Raw genomic sequence first — 18363 nt, 5'->3', positions numbered from 1 at the left:
TATTAATATAATTTTAAAAATAATATCCACTCATATGATAGTGTATTATTTATACTCAAAATTATGTATCATTAATCGACATGGGAAATCAATTTAACAAATTAATAAAGATTTGAAAGTAATTATAATTGAGAAAAATATGTATGAAATTGGAAAATGTGGATTCAGTTGTGGTGTGGTAGCATGATTAATAAAATTATCATTAAATTTTAAAAATGTTTGAGGCGGGATTAGTTTTTGGGTATTGAAATTTTAACAAATTTTCAATTTAAATGCATATATTTATGATTTTTTTTTTGTAATATAGAACTCTATTCGAATCAGATTGTCACTTTTAAAATCGAAATAAACCCTGAGTTTAGTAATCAACCTCACAACCACTGAATCAAATCAATCAAGATCAATAAGATAAACTTCTGGTTTAGTGACAGATTTCACAACTACTAATAAATGTATTTTTTCAAAGAAAATTTGAATTCATGTTTTCTTATAAATTGAATTTTTTTTTTTTATCACTCAAACTATTTATGAAAAATTATATTTACGAAAATTGATTTCTGTTTATTCTCGGTCAATAGAACTAGTAAGGGAGAGTGGATTTAATTAGAAATTGAATATATTTTCTAAAATTAGTCAGATTTAGTGAGCATGTATGCATAACATTAAATTATTTTTATACAAGAGTAAATTGCATTAACGGGTGCGGTTAAAATTATTATTATTGTATTTAATAAAAATATATAGACGTAAATAATTATTGTATTTGATTAAAAATAATAAAAGAATACTAACATATTAATTTATTTAAATATTTTTGATATAATTATTTTTAAATATTTTTTATATTATTTATTATATCAATTGAAAATGAAATTATTTTTATTCTAAAAAATTAATAAATAAAAATATAATTATAATAAAATCAAGATTACGTTAGTAATATTTTAATATTTAAAGTGAAAGTAGTGATCAGATTATTTATTATATTATATATCATATCAAATAAAATATAAATAATAATAAAAATTATCAAAATAATTTTTATTAACCTTTAACCCAATATCTGAAATTTTGTCTTGAGGGTGTATTTAGAAAATATTTAAAAAAAAAATACTTTTTTCAATATATATAGTATTTCAACCGTATTGGTACATAACAGAGTTTGAAAAAATATTATAACTAATTTTCTAATAATTTTGTTGGTAGAAAAGTATGCGAAAATTAGGCTACCAAAATTCAAGAAAATTAAAAGTTTGAAAGTTCCAACCTTCGCTCTCAGTCACTCTCGTATAAATCTGGAAGTCCAATTTCTTCCATTATTTTCTGTCTTCGTCACCTTTAAATGCTTTCCAAGGATCATTTTTTGTTTTTTTCTCTAACTTTCTTACCCGTTCTTCACTCCATGTCCAGTGCCAGGATTTCCAAACCGGTCTTTTGTCCTTTGTCTTTAATAATTTTCACTTCTCTATTTGAATGTTCCTTCAAAGTCTGCACATATCAGTTGCATTGATCCCAGAAAACTTAAAGGAGTAAGTTGGAATATATAATGAACCTACCTTAATATTCAAGGGTAAAATTACAAGGAACACCCAAGATTGTGAGTAACGACAAGGGAAAGTGGAGGGTCAAACACTCAACGTCAATGGCTTCTAAGTTGAAAATTTACGTTAATAAATAGGCCCAAAGGATTTATTCCTACCCATAGTATATTGTATTCTCAAATTCTCATCTCTTAATTTCAAAAATTTTATTTATTTACCAATAAATAGTTAAAATTAATGAAACTCTAACACCTTAAAATTTTATATCATTTTCTCTCTAAACTCTAAAAACTAATAATTTTTCCCCTAGGTCAAGTTTAAAAAAAATCATATTTCCTACCAGGGTTTCTTCAATATTTGGTCACTCTCTCCGACACTATCACCAGTTGTCTCTCTCTCTCGACGGTTTTCCTTCCTCTGATGGTTTGTTTTAACAAACCTTAACTCCTTTGGTATCGTGTGATGTCATTTGGGAAGACAAATTATCTTCCCAGACGGCGAAGACAAGATCAACGATCGATCTCATCTTAGTCGTTTCGGAAGACGATTCGTCTTTCCAAATGATATCACACGACATGGGAGGGGTTAGGCTTTCACTCAAGCAAACTATCGGAAGAAGAGGAACTGTCAAGAGGGAGAGACAGTCAACAATGGTATTGGAGAGTGGCCGGATATTGAAACTAAACCCTGAGGGGAAATGTGATTTTTTAAAACTTGATTTAGGTTAGAAAATTGTTAGTTTTTAGAGTTTAAATAGGAAGAAAGAAGATAAAATTTTATTTTAAGTATTACATATAAAATAATAATTTTATCTTTAAAATTAACAGACTTAACAATATATGGGTGGATAAATAAAATTTTTAAAGTTAAACTATGAGAACTAAGAATGTAAGCATACTTTGAGTGGGAATAAGTCCTCTGGCCTTATTAATACGAGGGAGACAATCCAACACTGGGGAAGTTGAATGCTGACATAGTTTAATTTGCATTAAAAATGTCCAATGCCACAAGACAGCGAAGCATAATTCGAAAGTGTAACAAATAAGTGGCTTACCACTGCTACACATCCGTATATTTTTCTTCTTAAAAAAATATCCCATCCAATCCGTTGTAACGCACAACTTAGATCTTGTCTCTTGATATAAATATCTTTGCCGTTTCGTTGGAAACTAATAATGGCAAATTGGGCTGTAATTTGACTATTAATATTTACAAAGTACTTTGGTTAGGTTAAGATGAGTCATTTTCAGATGGCGTTGAATCCTGATACATGCATTTGGTCAGTCAACCACCACTGATTGCTTAGGTGTGCCACTTGCTTGCCTTTCCTTCTTCCTCTCTCTAACGGTCGGCTGTCTCCCGTTTCATCATCCCCGCAAAACTCTGAATTGCTTCATAAACTATACGTCATCTCAATTAAAAAACGATTTTTCTTATAAATTAAGTTTGAAATGAATAATACCTATGAAGTTGAAATCAACAAGTCTGGTATATAATTTTAGGTCAAAAGACTTATTCCCATCTAAGGTTTAGTGTATCTATAAACTTTTACTTGTTAAATTTTAAAAAGTAAAATACTCACTTATTAACTATTAAAGTTAACCGAATTTATTCGCTACAGGGATAAAATGATCATTTAATTAATAATATTAAAAATATATAAAAGTTTACATCATTTTTTCTCTTGATTTGAAAAACTAACAATTTTCTTTTATAATTAAATTTTAAAAAGTTATATTTTCTTTCCTAAGGTTTCAATTTTTCAGAGACAATTTTCCAATAAATGGTCCACTTTTCCAGCCCTTTCTCTCCCTTCCAACTATGTCTTCCCCTCTCGGACACTACTTTCGACGCTCATCTCTGGCATTGATTCGTCCAAATGTTTTCATCTTAGATGAAAACGCAATAGAAGGGGTAGGTTTAGAGAAGAGAGATTTCAGTCGCTGGAGGGAGAGAGCGTAGAAGAATTTACCCCCAAGAGAAATTCTTAGTTTTCTAAACAAGGGAAGAAATAAGATAAAGTTTTACTATTTTTAATATATTACTAACTGATTATGTTAATTTTAACAGTCTACAGATGAGAGTTTGAGTTTTTAATATTTACCGGGTATCAGTTTGAGAATTCAACAAACCCTGGGTGGGAATAAGTTCTTTGACCTATAATTTTACTGGAAAGATGAAATGCACAAGGATGGATTTCTGTTCCTAAAGCAACAAATAAATCCCTTGTGAAAATCATCTTTGATTAGGTTGAACTATCATTTCAGGAATCATATTCTACGCATCATTTTTATCGAAGAGAATTTTTCCTATCTTCAAAGTAAATACAATATATGCCCTGCCATGCCAAAAATCTTATCTTACAGTGTCAGCTAAGTAACATAGAATCTAACCCACAAAAGAAACAAAGAAATAAGTTCTCCATGGCTCCACCCTAAACTCCTTCTTCACTCTCAAACAAGCTTCCATGGCCACTAATGGTGGGCAAGTGATAATTCATTAAATTTATAAATCCTTACAAGAAAATTCAATTATAATTTAATGTCATTAAAAAGCGCCTGTAATCATGTGGGTGTGCTTTAAAATTTATTTTCCACCATTGTAATATTTTTTTTATTGGCAAAAGCATTTATTTTATTACTTGATCATAAAACCAAGATCTATTCAACTACCCACCAATCTTTAAAGCTTATACAATTATTGACACGTTGATAATTATTGGTTTTAATTTTTTAGATGCAAAATTAAAACACCCATTTCATTTTTGTTAGGTGATTATATATTTATTTTCACTAAATATTTGTAAATACATGAAATTATTATATGCCTTTTGTTTTATATGATAAACGATACATATCAGGTCATACATATAAAAGATTTATTATCATCGTTTTGACACTAAAATGGCAAACTTTTTGTATCCAAAACTTTAGAAATTGGTGATGAATTGTTAATGAAACAGGTAAATGAATAAAGGAGAAACTAAAATTGGAAGAATCGGTCTTGCATGGTTATTCATTGAGAAGTGCTTTTGAAATGGTAGACACGAAGGCAAACATGCATGCACGGATGAGACTGATGATGATTCTATAAGCACTTTTATTATACTTTACTTACAGGCTTTTGGTATGAAATGGTCTTATTCGGAAATGCATTTTTATCCAAACACAGCCTAAAGTTCTCTCTTTTTTTTTTTTTCAAATAAATTTGAAGAAAAATTCTTCCTCAAATGGTAACATAAGTAAGTTAAGCTATGTTAAATTGTAAGTGTTTTTCTTCGCTAAAAGTGCTTTCTTCTCTCTAAATTTTGAAAGTATTTTGGTGAATTCAGAGAACAGTTTGGAAGTGCTTATATTTGGTTGGTGGGCAGGTCTATTATTGTTGTTATTAATATAATTATTATAATATATCTATGATTGATGATTCCTTCCTTACAAGAATCAGACTAAAAAAATGAGAGCCTTAGGTGTCATGATGTACCAACTTCTACGTAATCAGCAATCCTTACCAAGCACTCTTCTCTTTTTTTTTTTTATATAATAAGGTCACTTCTCTTTCTTTTTATAATTAGGTCACCAGCGTAACCAACGGAAAAACATTTATAATTTTATAGATAAATAATAATATATTATTATTTAATTATATATTATTTAATTATATAATAATTATTATTATTTAATTATATAATAATAATTATTATTTATCTATAAAATTATAAATTCTTTTTAATCAGACTGATTATAAATTTCTTAGTTTTAATGTAAAGAATATGTCTTTAACCAAACGGAGAAAGAGATATAATCTTGTGATTACAATGCCAAAAACAAAATATTAATAATAGGCCAAAGTATTATTTTTTATCCAAGTTTTAATGTAAAGATAAATGTATATTTGTAGGGTTTTAAAAATTAAATATTCATTCATAGAGCAACCGTTGTTAAAATTTTCTTTTAGAACTGAGTAAAATTGTCATTTTATCAATAATATTAAAAATATATATAATTTTATCTTATTCTCCTAGGGTTTTGAAAACTCACATTTCATTCTAATGTCAACTTTGAAAAGTAACTTTTCTCCTCTCAAATCCTTAGGGTTTGTTGCAATCTTTGGTGAGTGTGTCGATGGTGGTCAATCGATTATGACATCGATCGGCCTTTTGTGCATATCTCTCTATTGTCACCGATGAAACCTTAACAATGATGAAGCTCAAAGATAAAGAGGTTTCGTCGAATAGCTCTGGACAATGAGAATCCATCACATTCGTGGTTGAAGAACGGGTCTTCATCGACGATCATCTAAATCTGAAGCTGAATCAATGGAAAACACTACGGATTCTCGTCATCAGTAATCCTTATAAGACACACTTCTCTTTCTTTTTATAATAAAATTATAAACATGAATAACGTATATAATTTTATATATAAATAATAATAATTAATTAATTAATTAAGGTTGAATTAGTATGACCAAATGAATAGTAGAGTTTGTTGCCTACCACTTAGTTGATGAGTTTGATTAGTGATGATTTAGTACAAAACTAAGTGGACTAAAGGGATCACGAAGGAAGTTGTTGCCTCCATGTTTGGTCATTCTAATAAGGCTAGATGACTATTTCCCACCTAATGTTGGATGAAAAGGTAGATTCCCACTATTTTAGTTTGAAAAGCTCATTTTTGTTAGATTTGATCAAAAAATCTATTTTTTTTAAAATAAAATTACGGAAAAGACAAATAAACCCTTAAATTAAATAATATTTTGTTCCAAATTTTTATTACATATATTTTTATCCTAATTTTACATTAATTTTAACTAAAATTAATTGTCAATAGTGACCCTTATTGTCAATGATGTTAAGAATTGTAGTAATTGGTATCATGCAATTCTAAATTGAAGTCGCACTAATTTAGTAAGATTTTCAATATTGTTTTAATGAAAAGAAAGAATAACATATTTATGATTAAAATGTAATTTTTTATTAGGTGTAAGCTTTATTAATTCTATAATAATATTTGGATAAAATAGTATTTTAATTATTAAAATTAACAACTAATTTTGGGTGAAATAATTTTTTCAAATTTAAAAGGTGGAGGTGTCAATGGATTGTGTTGCATCGACTTTGGTGTGGTGTACCGAGCTTAGGGGTTGTGCTAGGCCTAAGGCCTACACAGTTACAGGCTTTTAGGCTAGGCCAACTAAACAAACCAGAAGGCCCATGACATAACTTTATACATATAGGGTCAAACAGTATCAAGCCTCAAACAAACCAGCTCGTGGGTCAACCTATTTATATATTAATAAAAAAAATTTTCAAAAAAATAATTACATAAAATTTTCTTTCAAATTAATACAACCGAGGATTGTAAATTGTAAGTTGATCCACCGAATCACATGTTGTTTATATTTTCAAATGATGTAAAATCATTTTCTAACTAATTGTTATATTTAACTAAAAGAAACTCTTTCTTTTATTGGTGGGGTCACAATGGATTTACTTTCTTTATTTAATTTTCCTGATTTACCCGACACTTAAGTCAGAACGATTATTTTTCATACGCTCAACTATTAAGAAGAATTGAATAACTTGTGTTACAATGTCCAGGTTATAATGTTTAACACTACACCTATTTTTTATTAATTGAGTCTACAAAAGTTAAGTTGTCTCAATCGTTTGCACATCTTTTCATTAAATTCTTTCATTATGAAAATATTTTAAAAGAAAAATAATAATTGACAAAATTGTAAAAACAAAAAAAAAATTATATTGTCAATAGACGTTAAAGGAATGATGATAATAACAAATATAACAAAAATTATGAGTGACACTATCTAAAGGTCAGACATACCAATTATTCGGTTCTTCTCACTAGTAAAGCGTATATAATATAGTTGTTTCGACTCAAGTGTAGGGTAAGTCACGAACACATAGTTAAAAAAACAAGTGCATCATGGCGATGTCGATAAAATAAAGAATTTCTTTTTATTAAATATAATAATTAGTAATAGTAAATGATTTTACATAATTTAAAGATACAAACAAAATGTGATTTGGAGAATCAATTTGCAATTTATAATCTTCGGTTGTATTTATTTAGAAAAAAATTTATATTAATAAATTTAAATAATTAATTTTAAAAAAATTATTATAAAACTAAAGACAAAAAAATTAATACAAAAAATTAAATAAATACAATGTGGAGAGAAATTGATTATTGAAATTGAATAAACAAAATGTTGAATGTGAAAAGAATTGAAAGAAGAGAATGTAGAGATAAAATAAGAGATTGAGAAATTAGGTTAAATGTGTGTGGGTAGAGAGTGAAAGAGATGGGTTTATATTAAAAAAATAAATTAAAAATATTTCAAACCTCCGACGGCTATTGGTTACACTAGTAGTCGTTAAAGGCCGCTAGCCTTGCTAATGGCAACCACAAAGTAGGTTTAAAGTTTAGAAAAAAATCTATTTAAAAAATAGTGATATATTAATTTACTGTTTCGATGGTTAAATCTATGACACAACCCAAAAAGCCTATAGATTTGATATAATCCATTATAGTAACAAGTCATATCCTTTCATATTTTAGATTGAACTAACCCAAAACCTAACCCGATCGATATGTGTATTTGTTTATCAAACCTTGGTAGAAATTAGTCATTTGGTCTACTAATAATACTAATATTTCAAACCAAAGTCTCGCTTGGTGACTTGCCAATCGTTGGCTTTTCTAATTGTCAGGGCCCAAAATTATCATAAAGGTACTTTGCACCAATAAAAAAATATAAAGTTTTGCATAAATTTTATAAAAATATTTCTTACATAAAAGTGACATCAAGATATTTTTAAGGGGCAGTATTATATACCTAAATTATATAAATAATAATTTTTTATTATATAATTTTAAATTAAAATAAAATAATATTTAATTATATAATAATATATAATTATTTATATATAAAATAATATATATTATTTATATACAAAATTTTATTGATTTTTATATTATCTTAATATTTAATTATATATCAGTAACATTATATGTATAAAATTTGTGTACAAAGAAATTACACAGATTGACATGTCATTTAATTATTAGTGATGACATGACAGTATTAATATGTTACAGATGAAAAAAACATTATCACATCATTGTCACATTAATCTGTGTAATTTTTCTATATACTGGTTTTTAATACGGTTAAGTAATTTTGAATTAATAATAAAATAAACTATTAATTCACTCAATTATATTAAAATATATTAGTTTATATGAATAAATTAACAAATATGTAGTACAATTTATTTGTACAAATTAATATGATATTTAAATTTTGAAATAAGATAAAAGACAAACAATAAGATCACGTAATTACATTCTATTACACTATTTATATGGACAAGTTAAAAATATATATATTTATATATATAATTTTATTATATTATTATTCAACTTAGTTTGTGTTACGTCTGTTAAGAATTTCAGTCACTCTCCTCATATCTCTCAATCTCAATATTTCTATATTAATTCTCAAGTTCTCAACTCTTTCAATCAATTTTTTTATTTTTCAAATTAATTTGTTTTCAATATTTTGTTAATTATTAATTTATTTTATTCATATCAAAATAGATATGAGATTAAATGAGTTTTATCATCTTGATTACTTTGAAATTGTGTTGTATATAAATTTGGAGAATTCATAATGTTCTTAAAAAAAAAAAGGTCAAACGATTGAGACAAATTCATTTTTGTAAGCTCAAATGGAAGGGAATTAGGAAAAATTAATAATAAAACCAAAACTCTCATGAATCATTTACAAAAATGTTTTAGTTCCGCTGATTTGACAAACTTAGTAAAGTAGTTGATAAAACAAGAGAAAAAATGTGATTGATCGAGAAAAATGTTATAGTGGGTCATAACATGATACGACATTTGCGCTCAACGCACCACATCGGATTTGACCTTGTATGATTTACTGTTATATCTTCCAAATACAACTAAAATAATTTTAAAGAAAATCCTATATCCTAGATTTTATACTAAGTTATCTAAAAGACAATGATGAATATAATTTATAGCTTATTCACCAAGTCAAAATTGTATGAAAATAATTTGTTATAATAATTCCATTTCCATATGTAGAGGTTGCTTGCAAGGCAAACTCAATGATTTTGAAATTATCCAATTATTTGAATTGAAAATGATAAATTGTTAGATGTGGTCAAATCATTTGATTATAGAGAAATTTGGTATACATCAAATAAAATACAAGTAATTTGAGGTTGAACAATTTTATTTTTTATTGTCTAGTTCTAATCAAGCATGCCAGAATAAACCCACCACAAAAATATTTCAAAAAATTGTATTTATTCATTTTACAATTTTATTTATTTAGATTTGTTATATATATATATATATCCACATTGAAATTAGAAAATTTGAATGCTTAGAAATTTTGTATCAATAAAATTATGTATATTTATTTTGGATATATTAATATGTATATACTTTATATATGTTATTTTATAAGGTAATATTCAAACTATTAAATAATAATGTAACTAAAGGTGATGGTGGACTATGGAAAGCCATGGGCCGATATGGCTTACAAATTTTGATTATGGCCAGAAAATTTGTAGGTCATGTCGAGACCTCAAGTGAAGATTCACAAGTTGGCACTGGCAAAACTATGTTCATGAACAATATTTTTTATTAAGTAATTTATATTTTATTAATAGCTTTTTATTAACCATGGTTAGAATCATGAATATAAATATTTATTAATTTAAATTATAAAATAAATAATATCTAATATGCATAATGGATCTATTATTAACGCATTTACTCGTTCATTTTCTATCAAAATTTGGGAAAACGTGATATGACAAAGAGATAAAAATTTCTACCTTAAACCAACTACTGTTGCACCAGAGGATGTCAATGATTGAAGGTGAAAAATGGAGGTAAAATTGTTATTTTTGAAAGTTTTAGGAGGTGACTAAGTTTGAAAAATATGAAATACTTAGGTTTAGGGGTGAAAATATTACTTTTCAAAATTTAAAAACTTTAAATAAAGGTAAAATGTTAGTTTCTAAAACATAGGAAGTGGAAGGGGAAAGTAACAAATTTTATATCTTTTTTATATAAATAATAAAATGATTATTTTATCTTTATTTCTAACCGAAAAAATTAGCAAAAGTCAGATCATAGATGAAAATTTAGATTTTTCAATTGTCGTAAGTGTAATTTTGAATTTTAACTAAAATTTGGATGAAAAATAACTCTTTTCTCTGTTAATATACATTAGTATATAATTAAATATATAAATAATATATAATTTAATATAATTTTAATTTAAAATTAATTAATAATATATTATTAATTTATTTAATTATATATTTAAAAACATTTATAACTTTCTTAATTAAGTAAACAACACATAATTTGATTGATGGAATAAATGGTACTAAAATTTTAAAACCTAATAACAGATTTTTAAACCTCAATAAAGTTAGAACTTATAATGTTATGATGAGACACGTAGTGATTATTTTATCTAATTATTTTATTATTGAATAATTTTAGGTATATAAATAATAATATATTATTATATAATTAAATAATTAAAAATTAAAAATTAAAAATTAAAAATAAAATAATAAATAATTATATAATAATATATATTATTTATATATGAAATTTTATTCTTTACTGACATTTTCATAACATAAAGTTTTAAGTGAGATTTCCGCGAGTAAATTACATTTTCCCATCAACATATAGTTTTAAAATACTTTTTATTTTATATAAATAATTATTTTTACTTCTAAAATTAAAATTTATTAGTTAAAATGACAGTATTAAAAACTCAAATTTATATTTTTTATTAGTATTTTATTTTTAAAAATTAAAAAATTATATAACCATATTTTTAACATATAATTAGATTATTATATAATTAAATATTAACTTTATCTCAAAAAATGTTCAAAATATGCAGTAATAGTCTTTCAAATGATTTTAGAAAAAATAATTATATCTCTAAAAGTTAAACAAAATATAAAAAATTTTAAATAAATAAGAATACTCAAAATCGAAGAAATTTTTTAAAATTGATTTAAAAGATTTTAAATTAAATAATATATTAAAAATATTTAAATTTAATAGAAAAATATCATTCTTCCCTAATCTGTTATGCAGATTATAATAGGAAACCCTACCCTGTTATCCCAATTTAAATAACATTTGTCATTTACACTATGTTATAAAAATGAAGTTTTTTGGGTGTTCCTTAAGGCTTGGAAATATAACTCTATTTTATATGCGTTTTTATGTTTTATGTTTTTGTATTAAAAATAAATTAAAATATTATTAATATGCACTTTTTTATAACCCAGTTACTAGTATACTACGCAAATTTTGAGTGTCGTTTTGTTATTTATCTTCCTAGCACAAAGACCATGCACACAGTGAAAAGAAGTATACTTCATTTCCATTTAATTTTTTTCTTAACAGAGATCATAAAAACAGCACCAAACTCGTCGAAACCAAACGAAATTTAACCATCAGTTAATACATAACATATGCCCAAACACAAACCCTAGTTCCTCCAGCTACCTTCCGAGCCTCCTCCACCTCTCGAGTACCTAGATCCGCCATCTCCATAACCACCTCCCTCACGCCGACCACCGCCATATCCACGGTTATAGCCACCGCCTCCACCTTCACGCCTTCCACCACCATATCCACCTCCACCGCGGTTGTAGCCACCCCCTCCGCCACTTCCGCGATTTTGAGCTTCGTTCACGGTGATGTTACGACCGTCCAGATTCTGACCGTTCATTCCCTCAATCGCGTCCCTCATCGACTTCTCATCACGGAAGGTAACAAATCCAAACCCTCTGGATCTACCAGTCTCACGATCGTTGATGATCTGAACAAATCAACATTTAACCAAACATTAGATCTGAGCTTCAGATCTACTATAACGTCTTCAAGATAAAAAATAATAATAATAATAAATCGATCGGGCACTTCGTCTTTAATGAAAAAGATGAAGATGAACGTACCGATTAAGGAGATAGTAACAAAAAAGAGAACAGTAACATTGTAGTAGTAACAGAGAACATAGAGAGTAGTAGTAACACAAACAGTCATAGATCACAGATCACAGATCAAAACGAGCCAAATCAGGTCGGATCTGGGTCCGATCTCTGCTGCTAACAGACCTTCGATTCAACGACATCGCCATAGGCGCTGAAGGCCTGCTCCAAGGCATGATCAGTGGTAGCCCAAGCCAGACCGCCAACGAAGCAGCGGAACTCGACATCGGCGGAAGCCATTACGAAACGCTGAATTGGGGGTATAAAGGGATATTCAAAGATAAGGAAGGAATTTTTTAAGGTATTAACCTTATGAGATATGAAGCGACTGGATGAAGGGTTGTTTTATAGAGTGTTCGAGGTCTAACTAGGGTTAGGTTAAGGAGGGTGCGTATTGCGCTACATGTGGATTGTGTGACAAGTAGGGTTAGAAATTAGGGCAGAAATTGTGCTGGCCTGTTTGGTTGTGGAGTTAGAGTTGTTCTCGGTTTCTTTAATTCCTGTTCTCGTAAAATTCACAAGCTGGGGATTCCCCTATCAATTTGCCATTTCACTTTCATGTCACAAGTTGGGGATAAGAACGCCTGTCCAGAATGAAGTTATAGTCGAAAACAAACATCTGGCTAAAGGCTGGCGCTGGCATGGCAAACTCTGATTAAAAAGTGTAGTTAGATACTAACAATGACATAGGGTCCACGATCACGTGAAGCAGGTTTTGTTGGATGATGTGATGGCAATTTTCACAGGATATTGACGACCTGCAATAATATCTTTTAGTACAAAAATACAGTTATGTCCCCAGCGAATTCACATTATTGCCCATGCACCACAAAAACAGTGAGTTCGTGAAGTTTACGCTTTATGCCTGTGAAACGATACCGTATTCGAATAAGAATCAGCCGACCGAAGTTGTCGTTTTATTTATTTAATAAAGTTAACCCCTTTTTTTTTTTTTGGGTTAACTTAGGAACTTTTGCAACAGGTGGGACAAATTAAAAATAAATTTTATTTTATAAATTAAATAAATTAGAGATAAATTTTATTATGGTTATGGTAAATTTTATTCTATAAATAGAATAAATTAGAGGTAAATTTTATTATAATATATCAGGTTAAAATTATTTGAATCACGGGTGTTTTGCAAATGATTTGTACACTTCACCACTTAGGTCAATTCTTGGAGTTTATAATAACTCTAATTTGAGTTTATCAAATTTCTCCCCTTTTTTTAAAAGACTTTCAATTCCAATATAGTTTCGTAATTAATGGAAGTGTTTTTTAAAACCGAATTAGATATGTCAATTTGATCCATTAAAATGTGAATTAATTTATAATTTAATATGATTTTATAATTTGTCTGAATTATATATAAATATTGATTTATTTAGAATTCAGACAAATTTAATAAACGAGTTGAATAAAAAAACTATTTAAAACCAATAAAATTAGGTTACATAATATTATACATTTTTTATGTTATTAAAATTTAAAAGAGTTATAATTTATAAGATTTTAATTAAATTAATGGTAAAATTTATAATTAATTTTTTTATTTATATAATGAAATGTTAATTGTTTAATTGATATATTTAAAATTATATTTTATGTTTTAAAAAAGTGGTAAATGTTTAATATTATTTTAATGAATACATAATAATATAATAATAAATTAATAAAATAATAGGTTTGGTTATTGATTTAATTTTAAAAACATTGATTATAAATATAACGTGGAAAAATATTATCTTTGGGAAAACCACAAATTTCCACTTCATCCTATTTCGAACTCTACTCTAGAGGCATAAAATGGGTCAAATGGACCCACGATCCGACTTTTTTGCTCTGGCCCATTTAGGTTCAACACAACAAACTTTTATTCATGCTAAATTTGTAGATTTAACGGACTGTGCTTAGGTTCAACACAAAAAATCTTAGGTCATGAGGTCAAACTCTTGGGCTAGACGGACCCATGATCTAATATGGACATGATTTTTTTGGTCTCGCATGTTTAGGTTCAACACAAAAAATCTTAGGTCATGTTAGATCTGTAGGTTCAACAAACCATGTTTGAGTTATAAGATAACACTTGTGGTAGATTCGATATTATAGTAGTTAATTTTTTTAAACTTTTTTGGGTGAATCGACCTCTTCAGTGTAATCTATTATTATAACTCATTAAAATAATTTTATATAAATAAAAAAAATTCATTTTCATGGATGACCTCTTAAGGGCCCATGGGGGTACATCAGACTGGATTTAAGCTAAGTCAAACTCGTTATAAATAAGTTCGAACTTGGTTGAAACTCGATTTGAATTCAAACTTTAACTAATTTGTTATTAAAACGATATCATTTTAATACATATTAGTGAAAACGATATCATTTTATATCAAAATTTTTAACTTACGAGCTTAATGAACAGTTCGAGCTCGAGCTTGTTTAGGACTTGTTCAAACTGAACTTAAATTCGAATGAGTATGATTTAAATCCAACCCTAGGGGCATGGGTCGGAGACCCTAGGTCATGCCTCAAGCCTTGAATTTTTGTCAGATTAGTTTGATACGAAAGCCGACCAAGCAATAGACCTTGGTCGACCTAACATGTGGCTTCGATGGGTTGCATCAAGATCAGTCCAACATTACCTAATTTAACTCAGTTTACTGTCACCTTTGCTCTGACCTTAACAAATTAATAGTAAATAATCATTACAATTACATATTAAATTATAGTTATAAGAATAATTAATTAGTATATATTTGTCATAAGGTATGATTATTTGATTATGACTTATCATAATTTAATTGTATCAATTTGATAAATAAATTGCCGGCGTAAAACACCCGCCTGCCAATAACAAAAAAATAATTGGGTTGGGCTTTGCAGAAGCCCAAAAAACTACAAAGCTCCATTTGCATGAACTTTTAGAACATGGACCGACCCACAGACCCGGTGTATATCGATTACAAAAGCATATATGTCATAATCAGCTTGTGAATTTTGAGAGTTTTTCTTTTTGACAAAAAAAATTACGATTAAAAGAATATACAAATTGATGTAATGTGACATAATTGACATGAAATCTTACAAAAGAAAATGATATTTTAATAATTTTGTTTATATAATTTACCCTTTTTTAAAAGGGCAAAAGACTTATTCCCACCCAAGGTTGAAAGACTGCCTAGCCTCTCAGGCCGTCTTCGATCGGAGATGAAGATGAAGACGAAATCGTCTTTGTCTCTGGTCGAAGACAGCCAAAGAGGCTATAGAGAGAGATAAGAGGGGAAAGGAGGACGATCGACGGCCAGAGAAGGAGAAATTGGCGTTGGAGGAAGAGGAACAAACCCTTGGGGGGTTTTTGTCACTTTTTAAACTTTGGGTTGGGGGGAAAATATAGGTTTTTAAATATAGGAGAGAAAAATGTGATAAAACTTTAATTTTATGCTAAATGGCAATTCTACCCCTAACGTTAATTAAATTTTTTAATGAAAATTTGATTGTGGGTGGGTGTTTGGGTTTTTCAAAGTTGGGGGGGGGGGGGGGGGGATTGGAAATCCACTATACCTTGGGTGGGAATAAGTGTTTTGGCCTTCTTAAAATGTTGAAAGACACTGTGATTCCAATCTCACTAACAGTATTGGATTCTGGGCTGTTATGTTATAATTTGGCAATTTGGAGTGAAAGGAAAATTATAAAACAGAAGACAACAATTCTATACAATATTAAGATCTACCATGAGAAGACTCTAGTTCTAGCTATCAATATTTTTAAAATCGAATCGGTAATCAAATTAGTTGTCTTATTGGTTTAGAGTTTGATTGGTTCAATTAAGAAATGATCTATTTAACTTATTATCAAATTATAATAAACTTTTTAAATAATATCAGATTAACCGATAAATTTTGTTTAAAATTTTACAAAAGATAAAATCAATTAAAATGCTTAGATTTATAGTGATTAGAATATATCATTTTTAAGAAGTGACAATTATTCACCTAATTTTAATGAAATAGTTAGATGAAAAAAATATTCCCATCTCATGATATATAAAAAAAAAACATAATTCTACAAGTCATTGCTTATAGAAGACATTTCAATGGATATGAGATGCGTTTTTTCTTCTTTTTCATTTTCTTTTTAAACTTATGTTTTTTTTTTACATATATTTAAAACTTCATCCAAGCTAATATAAAATAATCAAATTACTTAAAAATAATTAAAATTTCTAAAATTACCCTAAATTTTGGTCAAATATAATTCTATCAATTTTGAATGGGTTTGACCAAGTCAATAAGTAAACCATTTTTTATTGTTAACGAAACCAAACTTGGAGTCAGTTCCCAATTAAATTGATTGAACCAATTGATTCAATTCAGTTTTCAAAACAGTGCTAGCTATGGTATGACATACCAACAAGAAAACCATAAAGTGATGTTTGGTTATCAAACTTAAAAAAAAAAAAAAATTGTGATAATTTTCTATTATCAATAATACTGACAATTTTATTAATATTGATTTTATTATAATTATATTCTTATTTATCAATTTTTAGGATAAAACTAATTTTATTTTTAATTAATATAATAAATAACATAAAAAAATATTTCAGAATAATTCTACCTCAGGATATTTAAGTAAAATAATATATAAATATTTTTTTATTACCTCAATAATGTTGTATACACAATCTTTGTACATAGAAAAATTATATAAACTGATGTGGTATCAATGTGATGCTGATATGACAAATGTTTTTAATTTTTGTATATATAAAGATCGTGTATATATAACATTACCAATCAAAGATTCTATGTAATTTATGTAATTTTTTATTAAATATCATCCAAACCAATGACACTAAACACTGAAACGTAAATGAGTTAATGACCCAAAATAGTCCAAAGGAAAAGTTACCACTACAATAATTCTTAGAAGAGCCTTTTTTAAGTGGCGATGCAACAGTTACAAGTTCCCATCTATGCTTAATCTCTGGTGCTTAAGAAAAAGATGAGCTAATACTCAATGAACGGGCAGAAAATCACGGGAAGATGAGACAAAAAACATTGACTTTGCACTTGAATGAGAATGACAACGCAGATTCCATAGCCCATAATATCTTGGTCTGTTCTTAGTGTATCTTTGTGACAGCAGAATCCACGTACGTGCATTGACATATTATAATGTAAACAAAGAGCTTTCAGCCTCAACCCCAGTGTAGATTTATAACAAGATCTTAGACCAGCTTGAGCAAGACTTCATTGGTACAACACAAAATGGACAAAAATGATGATTGGTTATGATTAAAACGATAGGCTTAGTTATTATCCATGGTTTGTTTCTTTTCATCTCTTTCATGGACCAGTTTATGCAAGCCACAGATGGATTGTCAACTAAGAACTTCATCTCCTCTATGGCTGAAGATGGATCCTATCTCGCACGCGCACATGCACACACACAAAAAAAAGGCTTGTCAATCTTATGGGAAGGGTGTGCAAATCTAGTTCACTTAATAGGCCTTTCCCTCTCCATATTCCCCACTGCAGAATTTTATTATACTTGACTTACTAACTACTGAATCCACCACTAAGACCATTCATTTTTTTCAATTTCCCCTTCCTTGGCAAAGTTTATCTCCAAGGGACCACAAGCACTAGCAGAAGAACAAGTCCTAAGAGGAGGAATCTACAGATATTAATTGGACTGGATAGACTGGATGCATGGATGATAATG

At 27.9% G+C, this 18363-nt stretch overlaps 1 protein-coding gene across 1 annotated transcript; it reads right to left on the bottom strand.

The window, feature by feature from the left end:
* Positions 1–12004: 12004 nt before the first annotated feature.
* On the bottom strand, positions 12005–12973 carry LOC123215081 (glycine-rich RNA-binding protein GRP2A-like). The gene is made up of 2 exons (XM_044635138.1): positions 12763–12973; positions 12005–12467 (listed from the first exon to the last, which is right to left on the bottom strand). The coding sequence occupies exons 1-2, from the start codon at positions 12874–12876 to the stop codon at positions 12135–12137; spliced, it is 447 nt and encodes a 148-aa protein (XP_044491073.1). The 5' UTR covers positions 12877–12973; the 3' UTR covers positions 12005–12134.
* Positions 12974–18363: the final 5390 nt, after the last annotated feature.

The sequence above is a fragment of the Mangifera indica genome, chromosome 4 (genome assembly GCF_011075055.1).
Source record: "Mangifera indica cultivar Alphonso chromosome 4, CATAS_Mindica_2.1, whole genome shotgun sequence".
NCBI classification, from domain to species: Eukaryota; Viridiplantae; Streptophyta; class Magnoliopsida; order Sapindales; family Anacardiaceae; genus Mangifera; species Mangifera indica.
The sequence above is the reverse complement of the archived record's forward strand: the minus strand, read 5'-3'. Positions and strand labels throughout refer to the sequence as shown.

Bases quoted from the DNA above. Each gene is read 5' to 3' on its own strand.
- LOC123215081 (XM_044635138.1), bottom strand. From the start codon at position 12,876: ATGGCTTCCGCCGATGTCGAGTTCCGCTGCTTCGTTGGCGGTCTGGCT. The intron at 12,468-12,762 runs GTCTGTTAGCAG...TGATTTGTTCAG, and splicing joins GCGATGTCGTTGAATCGAAG to ATCATCAACGATCGTGAGAC.